This window comes from Dipodomys spectabilis, unplaced genomic scaffold (genome assembly GCF_019054845.1).
Source record: "Dipodomys spectabilis isolate Male_0828 unplaced genomic scaffold, ASM1905484v1 ptg000059l, whole genome shotgun sequence".
NCBI lineage: Eukaryota > Metazoa > Chordata > Mammalia > Rodentia > Heteromyidae > Dipodomys > Dipodomys spectabilis.
In genome coordinates this window covers 3308032-3330796 of record NW_024870736.1, presented here as the reverse complement: position 1 = coordinate 3330796, position 22765 = coordinate 3308032, and the positions used below count along the sequence as shown (strand labels likewise).

The 22765-nt window shown below is 36.6% G+C and overlaps 1 protein-coding gene across 1 annotated transcript in view; it reads right to left on the bottom strand.

Moving 5' to 3' along the window:
• Positions 1 to 22765, bottom strand: part of Gmds (GDP-mannose 4,6-dehydratase) — a 552983-nt gene that overhangs the window by 293338 nt on the left and 236880 nt on the right. Inside the window, exon 7 of the mRNA XM_042680355.1 lies at positions 5163 to 5290. Within this exon, the coding sequence (XP_042536289.1) occupies positions 5163 to 5290 (128 nt within the window). The remainder of the gene's footprint in view (positions 1 to 5162; positions 5291 to 22765) is intronic.

The following is a 22765-nucleotide window of genomic DNA, read 5'->3' as shown; positions in this document are numbered from 1 at the left end:
AATGTATTCAGTTATTCTGTAATTTGAAAATGTTTACAATAAAACATTGGAAAAGATAATGAAATGGCTATTTATTTTGAAGTACAGTACAATTTAATACAGTTCTAGTGTACCATCTTCATTTCACATTTCATTCACTTAAATAATTTTTAGCGCATTTTGATTTAAGAAGGCAGCCTATAAATGGATGCTAATGAATCAGAATCTGCCACAGGAAATTCATTTACATTGTTGTAAATATATTTATAAGACAGGTAGATTAATCATACATGTCTAGTGCCTTAATGCTAACTTTTTACAGAGTTATTATTATGTCCTTTTCACAGATGAGTAAACTTGTCTAGAGTGGAGGAGTAATCCACTAACACAGCAGGGATTCCTTGCTCCCTATCCAGTTGAGGAGCCCACGTTTCAGGGAGTCATTTATAAGTAAAAATGCATGAGTCCTAATCTAAATATTTACCAACATCATTATGTTTAAATGAGAGCCACTATAAAATTACAACACGTGCAAGCAAAGTGACAGTTTTTCATCCTAACACTGATTACTCTGCCAGGATACATGTGCACTGTAGAAAAGTCTGCTTCTCCTTTTGGCTTTTTTTATTTTTTTTGGTTGTGGGGCCTGAATTCTGGGGCTGAGCACTGTCCCTCAGCTCTTCAGCTGAAGGAGAACACTCTACCACTTGAGCCATAGTGTCACTTCCGGCTTTTTCTGCTTATGTGGTGTTGAGAAATCGAACCCAGGGCCTCATGAATGCAAAGCAAGCACTGAGCCACCTTCCCAGCCGGCTCCTTTTGGCATTTTTAAGTAATTATTTACGTAAGTGTCTGAATATAATGTTCCATGTAATTCTGAAAATGAATTTACTTTCAGTCACAAGTCTCTGAGTAATCTCATTTAAATACATTTAGAATGACAAGGAATGGAAATATTTCTATAAATAGAGAATAGTGAACTATGAATTCTTAATAATGTTGCCTTTTCACTATGTACAAATTCAATGCGATACCTATCAATATTCCAATCTCATTATTCAATGAAATAGAAGAAGCAATCCAAAAATTCATATGGAACAATAAAAGACCCCCGAATAGCAAAAACGATCCTTAATAGAAAGAACAGTGCTGGAGGAATATCAATACCGGACTTCAAACTCTACTACAAAGCCATAGTAATCAAAACAGCTTGGTACTGGCACAAGAACAGACCTCAGAACCAATGGAATAGAACTGAAGACCCAGAAATGAACCCACAGACCTATAGCAACCTAATCTTCGACAAGGGAGCTAAAAAAATAGAATGGAAGAAAGACAGCCTCGTCAGTAAATGGTGCTGGCAAAATTGGTTAATCACTTGTAGAAAACCAAAGCTAGATCCTTATATATCACCCTGCACCCAAATCAACTCCAAAGACCTTGGAGTCAAAGACCTTGGATTCAAAGCAGACACTTTGAAAATATTACAGGATGGAATAGGAGAAACCGTAGGTCTCCTTGGCACAGGCCGAAATTTTCTTAATAGAGACCCAGAAACACAACAAATCAAAGAAAGTTTGGACAAATGGGATTGCATAAAGCTGCAGAGTTTCTGCATAGCAAAAGACATAGCTAGCAAGATCAATAGAAGGCCCATGGATTGGGAGAAGATCTTCACTAGCCATACAATTGACAAGGGTCTCGTACCTAAAATATACCTGGAACTCAAAAAATTAAATCCCCCAACAACAAATACTTAAAGAAACAACTGCCCAATAAATAAGTGAGCTAAAGACTTAAAGAGAAACTTCTATGAAGAGGAAATAAGAATGGCCAATAGACACATGAAGAAATATTCAACTTCTCTAGCCATAAAAGAAATGCAAATTAAAGCTACATTGAGATTCTTCCTCACCCCAGTTAGAATGGCTGTAATCAAGAAAGCTAGTAACAACAGATGCTGGAGGGGATGTGGCCAAAAGGGAACCCTACTGCATTGTTGGTGGGAATGTAAATTTGTTCAACCACTTTGGAAATCAGTATGGAGGTTCTTCAAAAGACTCTACCTAGAGCTCCCCTATGACCCAGCAATCCCACTTTTGGGCATTTACCCAAATGATCATAAACAAGACCATACTAAAGCTACTAGCACTACTATGTTTATTGCAGCATTATTTATCATAGCTAAGATATGAAACTAACCCAGATGCCCCTCAGTAGATGAATGGATCAAGAAAATATGGTATGTATATCTATATCTATATCTATATATAGATATATAGATATATATCTATATATAGTGGAATTCTATGCCTCCATCAGAAAGAATGACACTGTCCCATTTGTTAGGAAATGGAAAGATTAGGAAAAAATTATATTAAGTGAAGTAATCCAGGCCCAAAGAAACATAGGTCCCATGGTTTCCCTTATTTGCAATAACTAGTATATGTCTAGGACAAGCAGAAAAGGTCAAAAGCTATGTACATATGACCATATAAGATTATGTTAAGTGAAATGAACCCCAAGAAAGGGACACAAGTGTTTTTTTTCTTGTTATTATTGTTTTTTAATGTACTTAGAATATACTATGTGGGTTTTTTTTGTTTCTTTTTGTATTTTCTTCCCCCATGGTGTAACCCCTGTTTTCATTGTATATGATTTGGGTATCCTGCATCTTGTATACACTTTTCTAATTTGGGGAGAGGAAGGGAAATAACAAAATGCTTAAATAGGGATACAGGTTGACCCATTGTAACAATGAGATGTACATGACACTATGTTGAAAAGACACTTTACAACTTGTGTAGGGGGGGAGGGAGGGAGGTGTTGGGGTGGTGGGGAGGGGAGGGATGATAGGGGAAAAACAAAAGACGAGGCAACAATGCTGGATAGGAAATGTACTCAATACCTTACTCATGTAACTGTAACCCCTCTGTACACTATTGTACAATAAAAAACATATTAAAAATAATTCTGCCTTATAAGAAATCATGAAATTTAGATTTTATTGGGAGCACATGAATAAAAACTATAAAAAAACTTCTTATATCACCAATATGTGCTACATTTTAGAACCCCAAAAGAATCTAATACACAAAACTTACTTGTCTTATCAGACAGATCAAGTCTTGGATGTGAAGAACCCCTTAACACTGAGTGTCTCTGGAATGTGACAGTTTCACATTTTTATTAAAAGGGCTGAGTACCTTAATCTCAGATGTTTTGGCCTTCAGGCACTTCATCATAGTAATAACATTTTGTCAAGCAATTGTAAAAATTGATTGCAGAGCCACTAGTTAACAAAAGGTTTTCTCTTGACATACATATTTGTTTCATTCCTTTTTATTGGACTTTTTCTATTTTTAGAGTATCATTTCCCCTTCCCAATTGCAAGCTTCACATGTCAATTTTAAAGATATGAAAATTTAAAAAGCATGAAGAAGAAACAATAATAAGCATAATATATTGCTACAGAATTTCCCTTTTGAAATGGACTTCTTCATTCAACTTCTTCATTCAAGCTTATTTCTTGCCTGAGTACACTAAAATGGAATAGAATTTGTCTATCTCCTTCTTGAATTAAGAAAAGATTTTGTATACAGCTTTCCATGTAGCACTAAGCACATAGAGATTGCTAGACAGGTATACACAAAAATAATATGACTAGGAAAGTACTGTATTTATTTATTCATTTCTTTTTAATAAAACTTGTTTCCTGCTTTTCAGTTGGAAAGACAACAGTTGGATAATAATACTTTAGCTCTTCCTATTCCCATCTCTTTTCTTTCTCCTAATTTCTAAAAGTATGGAGATTTCTGATGTAATATTCTTAATATATTTCTAAGGACTACAGCTGCAAATGTTCCTTGTAATTATACTTAGAAGACGCTATTAAAAGACTGAAATATTGTACTGCTCAAAATTTCACACAAGAATTTCTATACATAAATCAGTGTCACATGTATATATATATATGTTTAGTTGTAAAAATTAAAAACCCATAAAATTGTAACTTAAGAAAATGAATCTTAATGTTAGCAAGTTAACCACCTACTTTCTTTTTTGCAAAATTTCAAGTTACTTTTTAAATTACAGAAGTATGCAAGAAAGGCAGATCAAGCCTGGCACCAGTGGCTCACGCCTGTAATCCTAGCTACTTAGGAGGCTGAGATTTGAGGATCTTGGTTCAAAGGCAGCCCGGGCAGGAAAGTCCATGAAATTCTTGTCTCCAATAAACCACCAGAAAACTAGAAGTGGCGCTGTAGCTCAAGTGATAGAGTGCTAGTCTTAAGCTGAAGAGCTGAGGAACAGTGCTCAGGCCCAGAGTTCAAGCCCCACGACCAACAACAAAAAAAAAAGAATAGAAAAGCAGATCAGATTTCCCAGATAAAATTCTTCAGTACAGAAAGATTCCTGTGAGCACTGGAAGGCTGTACACAGCTGAATAAGAACAAGCAACTCTGGAGAAAAGAGTCTCTACCATGACTGTTCATGTTTGGCCATAGATCCATCATGGGGATAAAATTATATCCATTATTCTGTGATAGTATCACTATTAACACCTTTCCCTCTTCCTCCCTCCCCGCTTCCCTCCTCTCTTTCAGACAAAGCTCATTGGTATTCAGTGGTAAGAAACTTATGGTGTTATAAGACTTAGTACAAAACCAAAGTTCCCTAAGTCTCTGAGAGGAATTTCATTCACTAATACAAATCTAAATGTCTTAAAACTACATAAATTGAGACTAGACTTTAATTTTTAAAGTGCTGAGAATTAGTACTTTTATTCAACACAGTTTTCCAGGTTCATGACCAAGTGCTAAGTAGGGAGGAGGTAGAATGTGAAACAAATGGGACAGAATGAAAGCTTGAGAAAGTGAGGAAGAGCAACACTTTCTCATCCAGCTACCTATCCACCATTCAAAGCACTGAGCAACACCTTTCTTTTAATCAATTAAAAACAATTTGTGAAAGATTTTCTTGTTTAAATAACATTCAATGTAATCAACATGTACTCCTGAGCCATCAAGCCTTAACTGAAAGTACCATGAATTTAACAATATGTGCAACAGCAGAACTATACATGCCACCATCTCTAAGTCATACTTTGCACTAAAACATCATTTTGCATTTAAAACATCAACTGATCCAGACATTTTGTAAGAATGGAATGAATCAGTTCCTACCTCTACATAGTCCTTGGCATGGCCCCAGTCTCGTTTGGCATCCAGATTTCCCAAACTGAAACATTCCAGTTGTCCAAGGTAAATCTTAGCTACTGACCGACTAATTTTTCGAGTAACAAAATTAGCTCCTAAAAAGAGACAAAAGATTATTATTAGCAGAGTGTATCTGACATTTAACACTTTGTTGAACCAAACCTATTACCAGCCTCTGGGCATTTCTTTCATTCCCTCCCTTGCACCTCCCTTGCAACACCATCTTTTCTTCCCACCAAATAGCAAAAGAAAAAGATCATTAACTGACATTTAGACAAGTTAAGAATCTCTAATTCTAAGTGTCACATCAGCTCCACTTTCATAACAAACATTTTTTCTTTGGGGGAGTCTTAACATTCCTAATTTGCTGCTTCAGTCTACAGCCTAGGCTTTTAGCCAAAGAAAAGCTATTAGAATGCCAGTTTTTAAACAGAAAATTCTAAACGGTTGTGTAAAGGGAAATGCCAGAATGGAAGACAGATATCTAAGACCACCCTGATTTTTTTAAAACACAAATATCATATATTTCTATTAATAGAGCTACTTTAGGGCTCATGGAAAAAAAGGAAAGCAACTTAGTTCACAGGTAAAGGGAACCAAAAAGAAATTTGGGGGGACTTTCTCTTAGTAATATAAGAAGTGATCACTCATGTAGAAACATGTCCAGCCATCCAAATATATAGAATATTTGTTCAATTCAAAAGTTTCTCTGCATTGTACTTACTTCATGTAAGTGTTACCTACAGAAATGAGCTCCTGAAATTTGTTTACCCACTCATCAACACATGGAGCTCTGTTTTGTTTCATTTCTCTAGTAACTTAAGATGTCAAGAATCTTTTTATGTGCTTATTGGACATTCATATATCTTTTGGGGGAAAATGTCTATTCAGGCCCTCTGCCATTTTTTAACAGGTTAACTTATCTTTTAATTATAAAATTTGTAGGGGTTCTGAATCCATTTTTCTTGTCAAATATCTAATTTGAGAAAGCTTCCTTTCACTCTGTAGGCTGCCTTTTCACTTACTCAATAGCACCTTTTGAAACACAAAAGTTTAATTTTGACAAGATATGCCTACATTTGCTTTCTATGGTATATTTATTTGCATGCAAATATCCAGCTATTCTGGTAATATCTATTTAAAAGGTTATTTTTCCATTCAATTGTCTTGGCACCTTTGTAAAAAATCAATAATGAATGAAACTGTTTATTTCTTTCCATTTTATTCATTGATCTATATGCCTATCCTTATGTCAGTATCAGAGACTTGATTTTGTAATTTTATTGAAAAGTCTAAAAATTAGGAAGGATAAGCTTCCTTTCTAACTTTATTCTTTTTGAAAATATTTCATGGGGCTGGGAAGGTGATTCAGTGGTACAGCACTTGCTTCACATGCATGACACACTTGGTTCAATTCCTCAGCACCACATAAACAGAAAAAGCCAGAAGTGGCTCTGTGGCTCAAGTGGTGCTAGCCTTGAGCTGAAGAGCTGAGGGACCATGCCCAGGCCCAGAGTTCAAACCCCATGACTGACCAAAAAAAAAAACAAAAGAGTATTTCATTAAATTTGTTGAAAGGGCTGACATTGATCAAGATGTACTATATTCATAAGCTGCTTTGCTAAATGGCAAAGCAATAGGACAAGTACATAAAGATCATTTAAAATAAGAAAAAAAATCTATGTTAATTTTAGGACTAGCTTATTGATTTTTCCATAATGACAACTGGGTTTTTCTGGGGGAGGTGGGATTTTGATGGTATTAAATCTATACATCTGTATGAGAGAATATTTCCCTCCTAACAACTTTATGACTTCTGCTCTAGGAACACAGGCTGCCTACTTATTTAGGTCTTCTAAAATTTCCCTCAAAAATGTTTTGCAGTAGCTAGGTATGGTGGCTCATGCCTATAATCCTAGCTACTATAGAAGTAAAGATTGGAAAGCTTATAGTTTCAAGCCAGCCTGGGGAAAAAATTACTATGACTCCATCTCAACAAAAAGTCAGGTGTTTGTGGAACATGTCTATAATCCCAGCTACACAGTAAGTGTAGGTAGGACTGAAATTCAAGCTCAGTAGAGGCAAAGTAAGCAATATCTCTTCTCCGTAAACAAGTTAGGCATCTGTGGTGCACATCTGTAATCCCAGCTACATAGGAGGCACAAGTAAGAGGGTCACGGTCTTCAGGTTGGCCCCTATCTCCCCCAAAAAACCACGAGACTCTTTCTAAAAAATAAATAAAGCCAAAGGGGAGGGGTTATAGCTCAAGTGGTAGAGCATCTTCCAAGTAAGTATGAGGCCTTGAGTTCAAATCCAAAAAAAGAAAGAAAAACATACTAATTTTCTGAGAAAAAAATTGGCACTCCCTTTGTTAAGTTGTTCTTACATATTTCATTCATTCTGATGTTACTGAAAATAAATCTGTTCTCTTAATTTTATTCATAGAGTAATGTTAAACATTATTTTGTACTGGGCACTGGTCGTTTATTCCTGTAATCCAAGCTACTCAGACAGAAGGTTGAGATTTGGTGGACTGGGTTCAAATCCAGCTTGGCTTGGACAGTTCACAAGATCTTATCTTGAGAATAATAGCAAAAAGCAGGGCTGAAGTCATGGTTCAAGTAGTAGAGTGCTGACAGGACAAGCAAATCAAACAAACTCTAGGTCCTGAGTTCAAACCCCTGTATGGCAAAAAAAAAGGCACAAAACACATTATATTTTAATGTTTTGCTAGTTACTTTCAAGGATAGGCCAAAATGAATTTTTTAAGCTCTCCTCATTTTCATCCTTAGCACAAGGCTGCCATTTTAAGAAGATTACATAAAATCATAGAACACAAGGGCTAAGACCTTAGAAGTCATTTTTACTTATTGCAGGTATACAGGTGAAGGTAGAGAAATCCTAGAGGTTGAGGACCTGCTCAGGTAGGTCAGGTACCTAAACCTGATCCAGCCCTGCTCATTTCTGACTAGCCTGTGTGGCTGTCAAGAGTAACTCTGAAAGCCTAGTATGAGGTGCCTCTCCTCCAATGGGTTGACCTAAGTGGTTGGAAATTAGAACCATGTGGATAATGGAACCTTTATATGACTAGAGGATGTGCTTAGGAAGAAGCCTGAGAAAAGTTAGTCCAGAAAATAAAGGCCAGTTCTGTTAATAGTTTATTTTACACAAATCATTTAAGAGATCTGAGATTAGTCTGAATTGTCAACTATCTGCATGTTAATATTTGCTATGCCAAACTACAGGATAGATAAAATATAGATAAAATGGTGTGACAGAACATAAATCACTATAGAGATATAAGGACTATTATCATGCTCTTGTTTAAAATAAAGATAATAACAGGTGGGTTTGATGTTTAAATAAGAAAACGCAGTTATCTTGATTAGTAAATTCTCAGTGAATGTTAATCATTATTACAATTATCACATTAAAATTATATTACAATTAAGTAATGAAGAAAAGTTTAAATTTCTTAGTTCTTTTATGAGCATGTCTCAGAGTCTTATGTTCTCTGATTTTTAAAGTTTGAGTTTAAGAACAGATCTAAATATAAAGTCACTTTTCTTTCTTGTGATTGTTTCTAACATATTTATAAGATGATTTCTTTGTTGCTTTGTATGTCTGTCCCCCAAGGTATAACCCCTGTTTTCACTGTATTTGATGTTGGTATAATTTGTGGAGGGGAACGGAAAAAACAATTGTTTAAATAGGGATACAGGTGGACCCATTGCAACAATGTGACCTACAAGACATTATGTCAAAAAACGAACTTTACAACTTTGGCCAGTGGAGGGGGAGAGGGGGTGAAAGAGGGAAGAAGGGGGGGGGGTGGGGAGGGGAGATGGGAAGGCAAGGGAAGGGGAAACAAAGGAGGAAGCAACAATGCTTGATAAGAAATGTACTCATTACCTTGCCCATATAATTGTAACCCCTCTGTATGGTATTTTCACAATAAAAAAAAAGAAGATAAAAAGAATCAAAAAAATATATAAAGTCACTGCCAGAAGCAGCCATGTGGACTCTCACAGGAAGCACTAAAGAATATTTCTTGAATCTTTTCAGGTTATTCTTTCATATAAAGTCATTAAGATAAGAAAAGGTTAATGGTATATGGAGATAATCCACATAAATGTATATTCATAAGAAAGACAATAAAACAGACAAAAATTACATAAAAACAGTTACTATTACTTTAAAGCCAAAGTTAAGCCTCTAAGAAACAAAATGGAATCTTAAGGTAAGGAAGGATACACAGAGACCTGTTTTTTGAGGAGTATGGGTGGGAGGAAGAATGAAAGGCTACCGCAGGTACTGAAAACAAACTTTAGTGTGGAACTAAGACTAACACATTGTTAGTCAACACTCCTGTAATTGGGATGTTTTTATTCTGACTATTTTCTTAAGTAGATGTTTTAAGTTTTTATTGTCTTACCTATAGAATGAGATTATAATCAGGAGTAGGGACCAAATGAGCACTATATTTCAAAGACTGCAGAATACTGCATCAATGTAATCTACTTCTGTTTTTCTGTTAGTTACAGATGTTTACTGTTTTGATATATTTATTGTGATTAATCTTAAGTCTTTCTCCTTCCCTTGCTCCCCTTCTACCTCTCCCTCTCCCTCTCCTTTCTCTTTTTAACCCCCTCTCTCTCATTTCTTTTTATATGTAAGTCCAAGGTTGGGGAAAGATTAGAAAAGCTAATTAGAAAATTAAAAAATAAAAATATGCAACCCTATCCTTTAAAATAGAATTCTGCAACAAGTGTGAAATAAAGATTTTATGTGAAAAAAATAATCTTCTAAATGATTTTAGCATGTCAAAGCCAAGTACAGTTACAGTAAAATTTTGTTTCCCCAGTTAATGACCTGTAGGTTATGGCAGGCCTATGGTCCTTGGAAGGAGTGGTTGCCAGTCCATTCCACTAGGCTAGTGGAACAACGTGTTTATAATGGCAAAAAAGGTGAGTCCTTGATATTTCCATCAACCTTCTTTGGGCCAAAAACCCGATCCCTGAGAAGGCTGCCTTTATTTTGCTTCATGCTGGAGACTGAAGAGATCTCCTTTGTCATCACCAGACAGGTAGCTGCTTCAAGACATGTTAAGAAATTCTGGGAGACTGACACAAGGCATGAGCAGTTACATGAGGGTTGGTAAGCCTGTCCCATAACTCTTCAATGATTGAAGCATGGCAGGAAGAACAGGTAGTTGTGAATCTATCTCACCTTAGAATTCCCAGAAAAGTGATGCCATGGGATTTTACTATAGCAGACCCTGGTGTGATCTCACAGCAGCCAGGAAAGGAAATAGCAACCCTGAAGCTAACACCAGGAAGATTTAAGAGTCCTATATGGTGTGAGCATACCAGTTAAGGTTAAATAAACCACATCTCTGAGCCATATATCTAGATGGCTTCTTGAAGGTAAACATAGTCATTCCATACCTAGAAAAAGTAGATTTGACATTGTTATAACAGATCCCATCGTTTAAAAATAGTGTTTTTTTGAAAATAAATATAAACTTACCTTTTAGGACTCTAGTAATTTCTAATGTCTGAATAACAAATTACCACAAACTAGGTAGCTTAAAATGACAACTTATTGTTTCACAGTCCTGAGGGCTGGAGGCCTGAAAACTCATGTAACTGAGATCCTGCTGGGATCTCTGCAGGAAAGCCTTTCCTTGACTCTTTCAGTACTTGATGGCTACTGGCATTCCTTAGCATGTGTCTCATCACTAACCTCTTTTTCCATCTTCAGCTCCTCATCCTGATCTCTTATATGTCCTATACTGACAATTGTCATCAGATGAAGAAGCCACCCTGATTCTAAATAATGATCTCTTCATGTAAAGATCTCTAACTTTCTAACATCTTCAAAGACCCTTCTTTTTTACTCACATGAGGGAAATATTCAGAGGTACCTGGAATGAGAAAATGGACACATCTTTCTGGGGATACCATCCAACTAAAGCATGAGTCAAGTATTGGAATATTTGAGATATGATCAAATATAAATTATTACACAAATATCATCTTAAGGAGTATGAAAGCTCCTTGTCCAATTCGTACATGATAAAGAAGGTTCTCTTCTGTTTCAGTTCTCCAAGATTACTTCAGTAAATCTGAATAGCTCCTTGGGTCTTTTTCTTCAGATAATATATGCCTACCTATGATTTTGCACTGGAAATGTGGCAATGAATTCCTGTTTATAATCTTTCTCAGTACTCTTTAGTTTCTTTCTTCTGACATGCTTTTCTGAGTTCTTCCGCACCCCAATCTTGAGTGCTGGATTGGATCAAGAACTACAAGCAGAGGTGCCGGGCATCTGCTATAATATATAATACTATGTACATCTCTAGTGATTTTGTTTTGTGAATTTGACAATTACAGTACTAAAAGAATTAATTCATTATTTGTTATTTCTGGTTCCTTATGCCTTCAGTGAGAGTTTGTGTTCAATACCTTAATTTGCTGGAGTCAGAGGTCATTTGTGAGAATGATAGTTCCCCCTAACAGGGCCAGTGCTCTTTCTTGTAGGAACCTGATATTAACACCTGAGATCTTGCCCATTTACTGGAGCCCAAGTTAACAGACTTCTGCTGTTCTTTTTTTTTTTTTTTTTTTGGGGGGGGGTCCAGTCATGGGGCCTGAACTCTGGGCCTGGGCACTGTCCCTCAGTTCTTCAGCTCAAGGCTAGCGTTCTACCACTTGAGCCACAGTGCCACTTCCGGCTTTTTTCTTTTTGCTTATGTGGTGCTGAGGAATCGAACCCAGGGCCTCGAGCATGCAAGGCAAGCGCTCTACCACTGAACCACCTTCCCAGCCCAGACTTCTGCTGTTCTATGTTTTCACAGACTCATTAAACAGTTTCAGAATTCTGTAGAGGCCTAGGAGTCCAGCCATATCATAGTAAAGAAATAGGATGAGACATCAAGCTCTAGTGCAAAGGCTTCCCACTTCCTACCTGGTATAGAATCATCATGAAGCTAAGGCATCAGGAAGTTAAAGACAGATGTTGAGAAATTAAGAAACTACCTTTTCATGACACTTGACATATATTTATTTTTATTTTCACTTTTGAAGTTCAGAAAAAGATTTTTATGTTTCATTTTATGTAGAATATGCATATAAATGCAATTTAACAAGTATGTGTATAATGCATATAAAAACTATTATAAACCTAAAATTTCACTTTTTGTATTTCATACTATTTCTCTGCAAACATAATGTAATAAGACACGCCCCCCTATCCCTAGCAATTTAACTTTCTTCTTTATGAAATTTTGAGCCAGAACATCATCTTGACTTTGTGGTTCTATCCTTGACACTGGGCCTTGCTTCCTGTGAATATAGATGAAGAGAGCTACGAGGCCCAGTCAGCACTGACATACCAGGATGTAATTCACATACAGGGCAACAGCCAAGTTCCTAATTTCCTGTCTTTGTTCTGATATCTACAATCCTGACATCAATGTGTATACGCATATATATATATATATACACACACACACACACACACATACATAGGACCTTGTTGATTCATACTTTCTACTGTAATATTATCAGGCATAACAAAATAATAATCCTTTACGTACCAATCTTCCAAAACAAAAGCTAAAAATAAAATAACATGACAAAATTTATAAAACAAATGCCTCAAACAACCAACATTAAGCCAGAAATAAAAATTACCTTTCAGATATGAAAATGTTTGAAGTTAAATTAAGCCGGGCTTAATGGTAAAGAATTTGATCAGCTGTTAAATCACAGTATTTTTCACAATATACTGCTTCCACAGGGTTTTGTGTGTCTGTGTGCTGTTTTTTGTTTTTGATTTTTTTTTTAAACAAAATGTAACAAAGGTATCCTATGCTGATCCAGGGGAAGTAGGGGAAGAAACCCACAATTGCTTATGTTTTCCTTCACCCTAAACAAACTCACTTCTACTTCAAACATTACTCTTAGCCCTAAACTGGACTGTCTGAACCTTAGAAACAACACAAGTCTGAGCATGGGGCAATTTCCATGGTATGTATAGGGATGTAAAGTTCATCAGTATGCCAATAGTATTTAAAGTAACTACAAGTTCTCTAACAAAAATTCTAGTCCATTGCCTACTACTTGATCCAAAAGTTTTCAATTTAATGATTTCTCTCTTTCCCTCCCTCCTTCCCTCCCTCCCCCTCCTCTCTCTCTCTCTCTCTCTCTCTCTCTCTCTTTCTTTCTTTCTCTCTCTCTCTCTTTCTTTCTTTCTTTCTGTTAGATTAAGGACAAATACAGTTTGGATAATATTCACTGCAAAACAAAAATCATTCCAATTTATCCTGAACCCCACATGAACCTCCGCTATGAGGCCCCTACATTTCTCCCCTGTGGTAATCTTTGGCCACCCCACTGAGAACTGCCTGGGCCATGGCTCAGTGCAGACAGGGTGTAGAAAGAGGAGACACTGAGAAGGTCATGGCTGACTGAGCAGACTACTGAGATCAGAGAGATCATACCTCATTTGCTCATCAAGCCCTGCCAAAAGCAACACTATTTAACTGCAGGTACTCAAAATCTACTGGGCATGTTTGAAGGAATCCCAGGCTTGAAAGAGGACAATTCACAATATATACTTGTAGGGGGATAGCTACTAACTTTGGACAAGTATTTATTATAAATGTGCCTAAACAGAGATGTTCAAAGTACTTTACTATTTTCATCAAATGTTGAATGCATTTCCCACTGACAGATAATTTAAACACATAAATCCTTGTTTAAATTTCTCAATTGTAACACTGTGGACATTGGGGGACTGAATATTTTCTTTTTGGGGGGTTTATTCTGTGCAACCCTCGCTTTTACTCACGAGATACCAGACCCTCTGTTATTATAACCAGTAATGTCTAAAGACAATACTACTTCCCCCTGAGGAGAAAACACTGCCCTGTTGAGAACTACTGTCTTTAACAAATATACAAATCCTAACAGACAAATCCCTCATTATCAAATTTACATATAAAATCTAACCTCACCTACAAGATACGCTGTTACAAGTCCTTCTATTCATTCAATACAATAACTATCAGGGAACTAATGAACATGAAATATTTAAATCCTGATGGGACAAGGGTGAGTTCTTGATCTGCAACAGGAGTAACTCTCAGCCTACTAAGGAAAATGAAGGCCAAGGACAACACATACTTGGACACATCCACAATGTCAAGTCAGAAGACTTAGCAAGGGCCACCAAGAGTAAAGTGAGCAAGGAAACAAAACAGTTCACTAACCAAATCTACCAACATTTCCCAGTTTAGAGTCTAGACAGCTGAAGAAAAGGTAGAAAAGATACTGAAAAGGAACAGTTATAGGCTACAAATTTTGTGTCCATGGAGACTACCAGGTGAGGACAGAAACATGACTATAGATACAGCAGCCTGAAGATAAGACTTTCTTCAATGAATGTAGGTAGAAGCCCATGGGAGATGGGGGTTCAAGAGAGAATGGAGAATGTGTATGGCTCAGTAGTACAGAACCTGTCTAACATGCATCTTGTTCAAAGCCTGGCATTCTATCCTCAGTATGGTGAGGGGAGGGGACAGAAAAAACAAAGATAATAGAGGACCTCAGAAACAAAGAGCTTAGACACTCTTCTGATGGCATTTTGCTACAAGGTGGAGAATAATGTGAGGCTGAGAGGAGGTCTGTCAAGAGTGAATAAAAAACAGTATCACTGAATGGTGAAGAGAAAGATCTAATGATATGAGAGAAATTATTCAAAAGAGCTATACATTGCAGATCAGGCCTTCAAGAAGGAGGTAACAAAGGAGATAAGAGATGAGATGAGCTCTGTGGACATTCAACCCAGGTCATGGGGAGAGGATAAGGTAAAATATGTGTACGAGTCATGTATTACAGGGGTTCTATTTCCTCCTCAAATCTAAAAACGAAATTGTACTCTACTATACCAGCTATCACCACTGCCACCATGACTGGATCTACCCTACCTGTTTACCAGGCACATATCAGTGTGACTGCTCAGATCCCCAGCCTTTAACTCCTTCCTTGTCACACTAGAATACATCACCTGGACCACTTTGTGGCCTATGAATTTAACTCCTTGGCTTTCTTTGCAGATTTCACACATTTCATGAAGCTTCACTTCAGTATTGCCCTAGTGGTTTCCATGCTATGACCTCAAAATGCTGAGGGAGAGTATCGCAAACTTATACTCTTGCTGCTTAGTCACTATTTTATGTCTTGATCATCTCAGGGTATATAACCTATAGTTCTCACTTGCCTTTCTTCTTACCCCAGGCTGATAAGACTTTCTTGGAAGTCACTCTTGATGAATGGCTCCTCTTTACCTTTTGGCCTATGAGTCTCTTCAACTATTCCAGCATTTGCCTTCTGCTCCTTAGTCCCAGTGACTGCCCTTCTCAAACATAGTTTGCTCCCCAAATCCAGCTTCTAGCTGACCACAACTGGAGTGATTCCCTAATGTAAAGATTCTATCCAAGTGTTTTGATTTTTCTTTGCCTGGAAGCAATCTGAATACCAATGTGACTGTTTTTGATTTATTCAAGATGAAGAACCTAATCTAAGCTGATCTAGAAAACTGTCACTCTCCAGTGATAGTAACTGAGAGAGTAGACTGCTGATGAAGGCACCCCAGATATGACCCTTCCTCAGGTCTTTTTCAATCCAATAGAGTTGAGGGAGAAACCCATTTTCTTCTATAGTAATGACAAAGAATATCATAAAAACCTTAGTTCTGGCTTCACAGAAGAAAATAGTTGGAAAAGATAGGCCAAGACAGAAAGAAAAACAGTGATGAGACAAAAAGGAAAAAGCCTGAAAATAACCATGTTTCTTTTGAGCTCTCTCTATCACCATGTCTTTTCTTTGCTTAAACCTAGTGTGAGTTTTTGCCATTTCTTAACAAACAGTTCTGACAGATGTGCAGAATGGGTATGCTATGGGTACAGGCAAAAGTAATAGTTCAGTCCATCTTCCAGGTACAGACAGACATAAACTTGAGGCTTACATGGAGTGAGCAACTTTTTATCTACCATGGACCTCTTGGGTATTTATAACATCATTATGGGCCATACCAAATTATCTATACAGACAAATGGCTGCAGGAAGCTAATGAGAAGCACTACATATCCCATCAAGTACCAAAGGATTCTGCAAGTCTAATGTGGCCCATAAGCCAGAATTTCATCACCTCTGATTTGGGAAGAGAGAGAAAAGTGTACCTAGTTGTTGAACAGTCCCAAGCATGGACTTCTTTATCATTACTGAAATATTCTGGAGACGTTGTTATTGCTGTCATTACTTGAGGAGAACAATCTCATCTCAATAAGAAAGTCACTGTCGTCTAGGGTACATTCTGACCCTTTTCTTGTCCTTTCCTGGATTCCAAGGTGATTGAAAGAGAGATACTTAGAATAAAGGAGACAGATGTAAAATGCAGGCTGAAATGTGAAGCTTTCATCCTGCTTTTAGTTACCCTTTGGATATATGCAGGCCAAAGTGAGAAGTCAACACTTCTTAGCAACAGCAGTTTCTGATTACTTATTATACCTTTACAATCACAGCCCCCTTGGATTTAAGCCATTACTACCAGATACTCTTTTGTCCCTGAGTATTATTTCTTCCAAATGTGTGGTTTCAAAAATATCCCAAAACTTTGATTTCTAAGTGCTAGTCCAACCACAACCCTCTTTTCTTTAGAGGCTGGAAACTGCTGGAAGGTTCCCATGTGACCTGTTACCTGCTACCTCCCTAGCATGTCCTCTCTCCTCATGCCCCCTGACAATTCTGATAGTTGGCACAGATGTGATAGCTACATCTATTACTTCTATGTAGACCCCATTAACAAAAACAGGTTTCTCCTCCTCTGAACATTGGCAGAAGAACATCTGTGTCCATATTTTGTTTTCTCAATTATTTGGTACTTCAACTATCATGTCTTGTTGAGGGGTGGGCTGTCACGTTCCTCTGCGTTCCTCAGCCAGCAATGGAGAGTCTCCTTGCTCTTATCACACTCCATTGTGAGTTTCAATTCACTTAACTGTGAGTTTCCTTACGTCATTATGTTGTCTCTTTCACTAGTGTATGAGGTGGTGCCTTGTATGTAATAGATGTGCAGTCATCATTTCCTTAAGAAAGAACAGAATCATGACTATTCAGTGGTTTAAATAGTAAGATCTCTCTCCACTTATAAAGTCAGCTCATAATAAGCCTAAATCTTTTATTTCTTTTGCCATAACTCCAGACTTTTAGGAATAAGAACTTCTACACTGGCATGTTTGTTTTCCAAGGCCATGAACACTGGTACACATTATGGTAGGACTATTAATGCTAGTTAATGACAAAGAAATTATCTGGCCACACCAGGTAAGTGACCTCTCTTCCAAGCCATATGTGTACTTCTTCTCTGCCTTCACATCTGTGGGAAACCTCTGTACCCTAATAATAAGAAGCGAGTGAAGGAAGAGTAAACAAATTCAATATATATAAGAATAAAAAGCTCTTGTAAATAATATACAGTTATGCCATCTTTTTATAATATTGTCTTAATAACATTAAAGAAATGACTTATTTCTCATTATTCTATAAAATTTGTATTTTATCCAGGAGTGATAGAACTATTTCACAGAATGACAGTAAGTACACATCTATTTGACTATGCTCACACTTAAACCTCTTGGACTAAAAGCTCTTTAGCTTCTATTGCAATTCAAATGTAGTATATTTAAAAAGTAAAGCAGAATCAGAACATATAAATTTCATGTTCAAAGTAACATTAAAGAAAGTATTGGCTTTTAGCCATCCTAGCATAAAGACTGCAAAGTAAGAAAATCCTCAAAAGGCCATTGACTCAAATTTTTCATCAGATAGGAATTGGGATTAGACAAATGTCTATAAAATGAGGCATTTCTGACTGCTTGCACAATAATCTTACTTGGCTCTCTTGATATGTTTTCTGTTATTCTCTTCTGTCATAGAAAAGTAGATATATAGAACATACTGAAAATAAATGAGTCCAAATGATATTCATTCATCCAGGGAAAGCAAGTAACATTACCTCCTCTGTAATAAGTGTTGCTAGGACTTGATTTTTACTTCAAACAGTTGTTGGAGGAGGGTCAGACTCTAAGTGCAAGAATAATAAGAGCTGAGTATGAAGAATTATGCCAGTCAGTAAACACTGTCATAATTGCTAATATGAGAAATATATATATAATTAGTATCATGGAATAAAAAGTGTAAGAAAGGGAATTCAGGGATTTTCTACTTAGTGTTTCTATTCAAATAATGTTGATTATGTCTTAACCTTCCCATCTCTCTGGGGTTCCTGTGCATGTGCTTATGGAGAGAAATCAGAACACAGGAAATAGCATACCTGAAATTCTCATCAGAGCTGTGACAATCCATGACTGTTCAACATAGGAAGTGAATTGGAAGTTTCACTTTCTAAAAATTAGCTAATGAGCTAAAAAATGCATTTGCTATTGTCTTAAGAAATGCTCACATCAGCCCATCTTATGGTATTGCTATGAAATATCACCCAGAGGGTTACTTGTTGAATACTTGGTACCCAGATAGTGGGCAGTTTGGCGAGGGGGCAGACACTTTGGGGAGTGGGAAAGTAGATTACTTGGGGGTGTGTCCTTGGAACTATACTTTGAACTGATCTTCCTATATCTCCTTGCTTTCAGGAGGTGAACAGCCTCCTCCATACACTCTCACAATGTTCTGTCCCAGCTCATAGGATAAAGAAACCACAGACTGAGGATCTGAAATTGTGAGACAAGATAAATCCTTCCTCATTTAAAGTTAATTGCATCAAATATTTTGATCCCTGCAATGAGAAAGCTAACCAAAATAGACTATAATGTGCAAGGGAACAAAGTGTTTCATCGTTTTACTTTCTTTTGCCCTAATAGCTTCCCACTGAATTTTAGTTTGCACATAAAGCCTTTGAGGCCCTTATTTGATTTGCATGAAAGCAATGTCTTTCTGAAAAACCCTATAATTTTTAAATCAGTTGAGACAGCATAATGAAGAAAATCATGAGATAACAAATTTAATAATCCCATAAACATAGAATTCGGAAAAATAAAATACTTACCAATCAGCAGTATAATTGTTATAGGATATTTTCTATAAACTAAATAAGGAGACATAGCTTTAGAAAGTTGACAGACCCACTGTGAGGACTCTAGTTGGCTCTATCTATCTATCTATCTATCTATCTATCTATCTATCTATCTATCTATCTACCTACCTACCTACCTACCTACCTACCTATCTTTGAAGGTTCTAGTTTCTGTAACAAATACCTGAAAAAAGGAGAGATCTCATGCTTTACCATTTCATTTTTCCACTATTGCTAATTGGTTAAAAATAAGTTAACATTTTTCAGGGTTCAGATAGGACTGAATAATGCTCATTTTGAACAATGAAGTGTGACAAAGAGTCAAACTACACAAGGAGCAGCATGACAGAGTCATTTTGGCTCTAAGTCAAGCTGACTGGGCTCTCCTCTATACCATTCACTTAACTATGGCAAAGAAATAAATTCTCTGGACTCCTGCTTCCTCACTACAAAATGGATAAAAGCAAACCAACTGCATAGTTTTATCATTAGGAATAAAAAAGATGAGTGAAAATATAGTGTCTGGCACTTGGACAGGGCCACACAAACATTGTCTGCTTTTCTACCATTATTATACTAGTATCACTAGCAGTCAAACTAGTTGAAACTTGTAAGAAAATATAAGCTATTTGCTCATGAACACTCCAAACATTTAAAGAAAGACTGGTGCTTAAAAATTTACCCATCCAACACTTAGAATCTTGCCAGCAAAGAAAAATATTCGGATAACACCAAGCAACCTTGAGGATGTGGGAGAAGTATGTTTTTCCTTCAGCTGAATGTGTTGCAGTGTTGCTTGAGATAGAGATACCACTGAGCATGGAGAACACTCAACCCCTAACTGTCCCCCCATCCAGTTGAGAAATATGATTTTATTTTAATAATCACCAATCATAACTGACATAGCAGTACTTAGTAGGGTCTAGCAAGTTCTTCTCAATTTTCAGGGAGAAATAAGTGTACATGTTATTTTCAGCAAATGGTCTATAAGTATATAGTAATGCTGAGGACAGAGGAGTATATTATCTTCCTTTTGTATATCTTCAGCTCCCATCTTAAATTTCTCCCCTACAGAAAATATTTCACTGTGTCTGTAGATTTATAAGACTTTCCTCAAGTGTCTCTAATATTAAGATTAAATTTCACCAGGCACTCTGTGTATACATAACCCTATGGCTACCTGCATGGGAGAATATTTTTAGCAACATATTTGGTCTTCCTTAAATAAAATCTATCTGTGTTGCTGAGATAAACTTTTCTTTTAAAACAGTCCCCTCGCATCCCCTTTTGAAACAAAGGAACTGTCTAGATCCCAAGAAGCATCTGGACCAGAGATAAGAGCTTTTTTTTCTGTGTGCTTTTCATTACCCTTCTTTAATAGTATGAGTACTAGGGCTTACCATATTCCATTGATGAAATCAGGCTGTGAACTAACCTTTCTTACTACTTGAAAGGGCTTCTTTTGTAATCAGACTGTATTTTCACTTCTTTAAGTATATATCTTCATAGGCTAGTGATCCTAATGTACATTTTGCTTTAGCACTTTAAAAATATTCTACCCAGTATTTTTCATACTCTTTCATTAGGTTTTTATCTACATTAGGAATGTCTATTTAACACTAGGAAATTAAGCAACTCATACTCAGTAAAAGTGCAGACCTTACTCTTCTCAGCTTTCATGTTCAATGTCCTATAAATTGGTCCTATCCCTTTATTAAGCTCTGAAAGCTTAATGTTTTATTCGGATTTATTTCCCTGTTCGGATAACACCAAGCAACCTTGAGTATGTGGGAGAAGTATGTTTTTCCTTCAGCTGAATGTGTTGGCAGTGTTGCTTGAGATAGAGATACCACTGAGCATGGAGAAAACTCAACCCCTAACCGGCCCTCACCCAATCCAGTTGAGAAATATAATTTTATTTTAATAATAACCAATCATAACTGACATAGCAGTACTTACGGAAAACAAATGTTTTATCCCTTCAGTTCCCCTTTCTTATTCCCATTATTTATTATTACTTTTTACTGTGAGGTGCCACAAACTGAATCTATTTCTTTAGGTGGGATATTTGTTGCAGTGATGCTAATAACAATTAAGTACTAATAGCTTTACCTATACTCACTTTCCTTTAATAATTATAGCAGCCCTAAGATTTTTATCTAATTTTACAGATGAGCAAACTGACTCTCACAGAGATTAAGAAATTTGGTTATCCTTTGTACAGCTGCTTCAAGATAAATTAAAAAATTATAAAAAACAAAACAAAAACAAAAAGCTGAAAATAATAATCTTAAAAAAGATACTTGTTTAAAGACAATCATCTAGTAAATGATGGAATTCGAACTGAATCCAAGCAGTTAAATAATTCTGTATCTTTAGCCATGAAACCATTTAAAAAGAGGAAGGTCTAAAAGTGTGGCTCGATGGTAGAACAAGTGATAAGCATGAACAAGACCCTGGGTTCTATTCTCAGCATCTAAGACATAGTAGATAGGGAAAGAAGCTCAGGCTCAAACTTAATTTTGAAAGTAAAATCCAAAATGATACTTTGATTAGAAAGGAAATTTGCCAGCTCTGTCACTGACTCAAGCCTATAACCCTAGCTATTTGGGAACCCCAAATCAGGGAATCATGATTTGAGCTCAATCTAGCCACTGCCCCTCCCCACCCAAAAAAGGTAAGTAAGACTCTATATATTGACCAACAGCAATATATAATGGAGCATGCTTGTCATCTGAAGCTAAAGGGAAAGTGCATGCCTATCATCTCAGTGATAGGAGGGAACAAATAGAATTATAGTCTAAGCTGACCTGGGCATAAAGTAAGATCCTATTCAAAAAGTATGCAACACAAAAAGGACTGGTAGAATCCTCAAGTGGCCAGGCTCTGTGTTCAAACTCTAGTACAACTACTTTAAAAGTTTATAATTGTAGATAAGTTTAACTAGTGATAGAGTGATTGCCATGTGTAAGGTTCTGGGTTAGAACCTCAGCACAGCAGAAAAATAAAAATAAAAATAAATATATTAATGAATGTATGAATGAACATATGAATAAGTTACTAAATAAATAATAAACCTGTGTAGTTCTTATTAGTATAGATAAAAAGTAAAGGTGGGTTTGTTTTTGTTTTTGTTTTGGTTGTGGGGCTTGAACTCTGGGCCTGAGCACTGTCCTTCAACTCTTCAGCTCAAGGAGAGCACTCTACCACTTAAACCACAGTGTGACTCCCAGTTTTCTGATAGTTAATTGGAGATGAGAATCTCACAGACTTTCCTGCCCAGGCTGGCTTTGAACCACGATCCTCATATCTCAACCTCCTGAGTAGCTAGGATTACAGGAATGATTGACTGGCACCTGGCAGGTTTTGTGATTTCCTTTTTTTTTTTTTTTTGACAAAACTATATGTTCTTC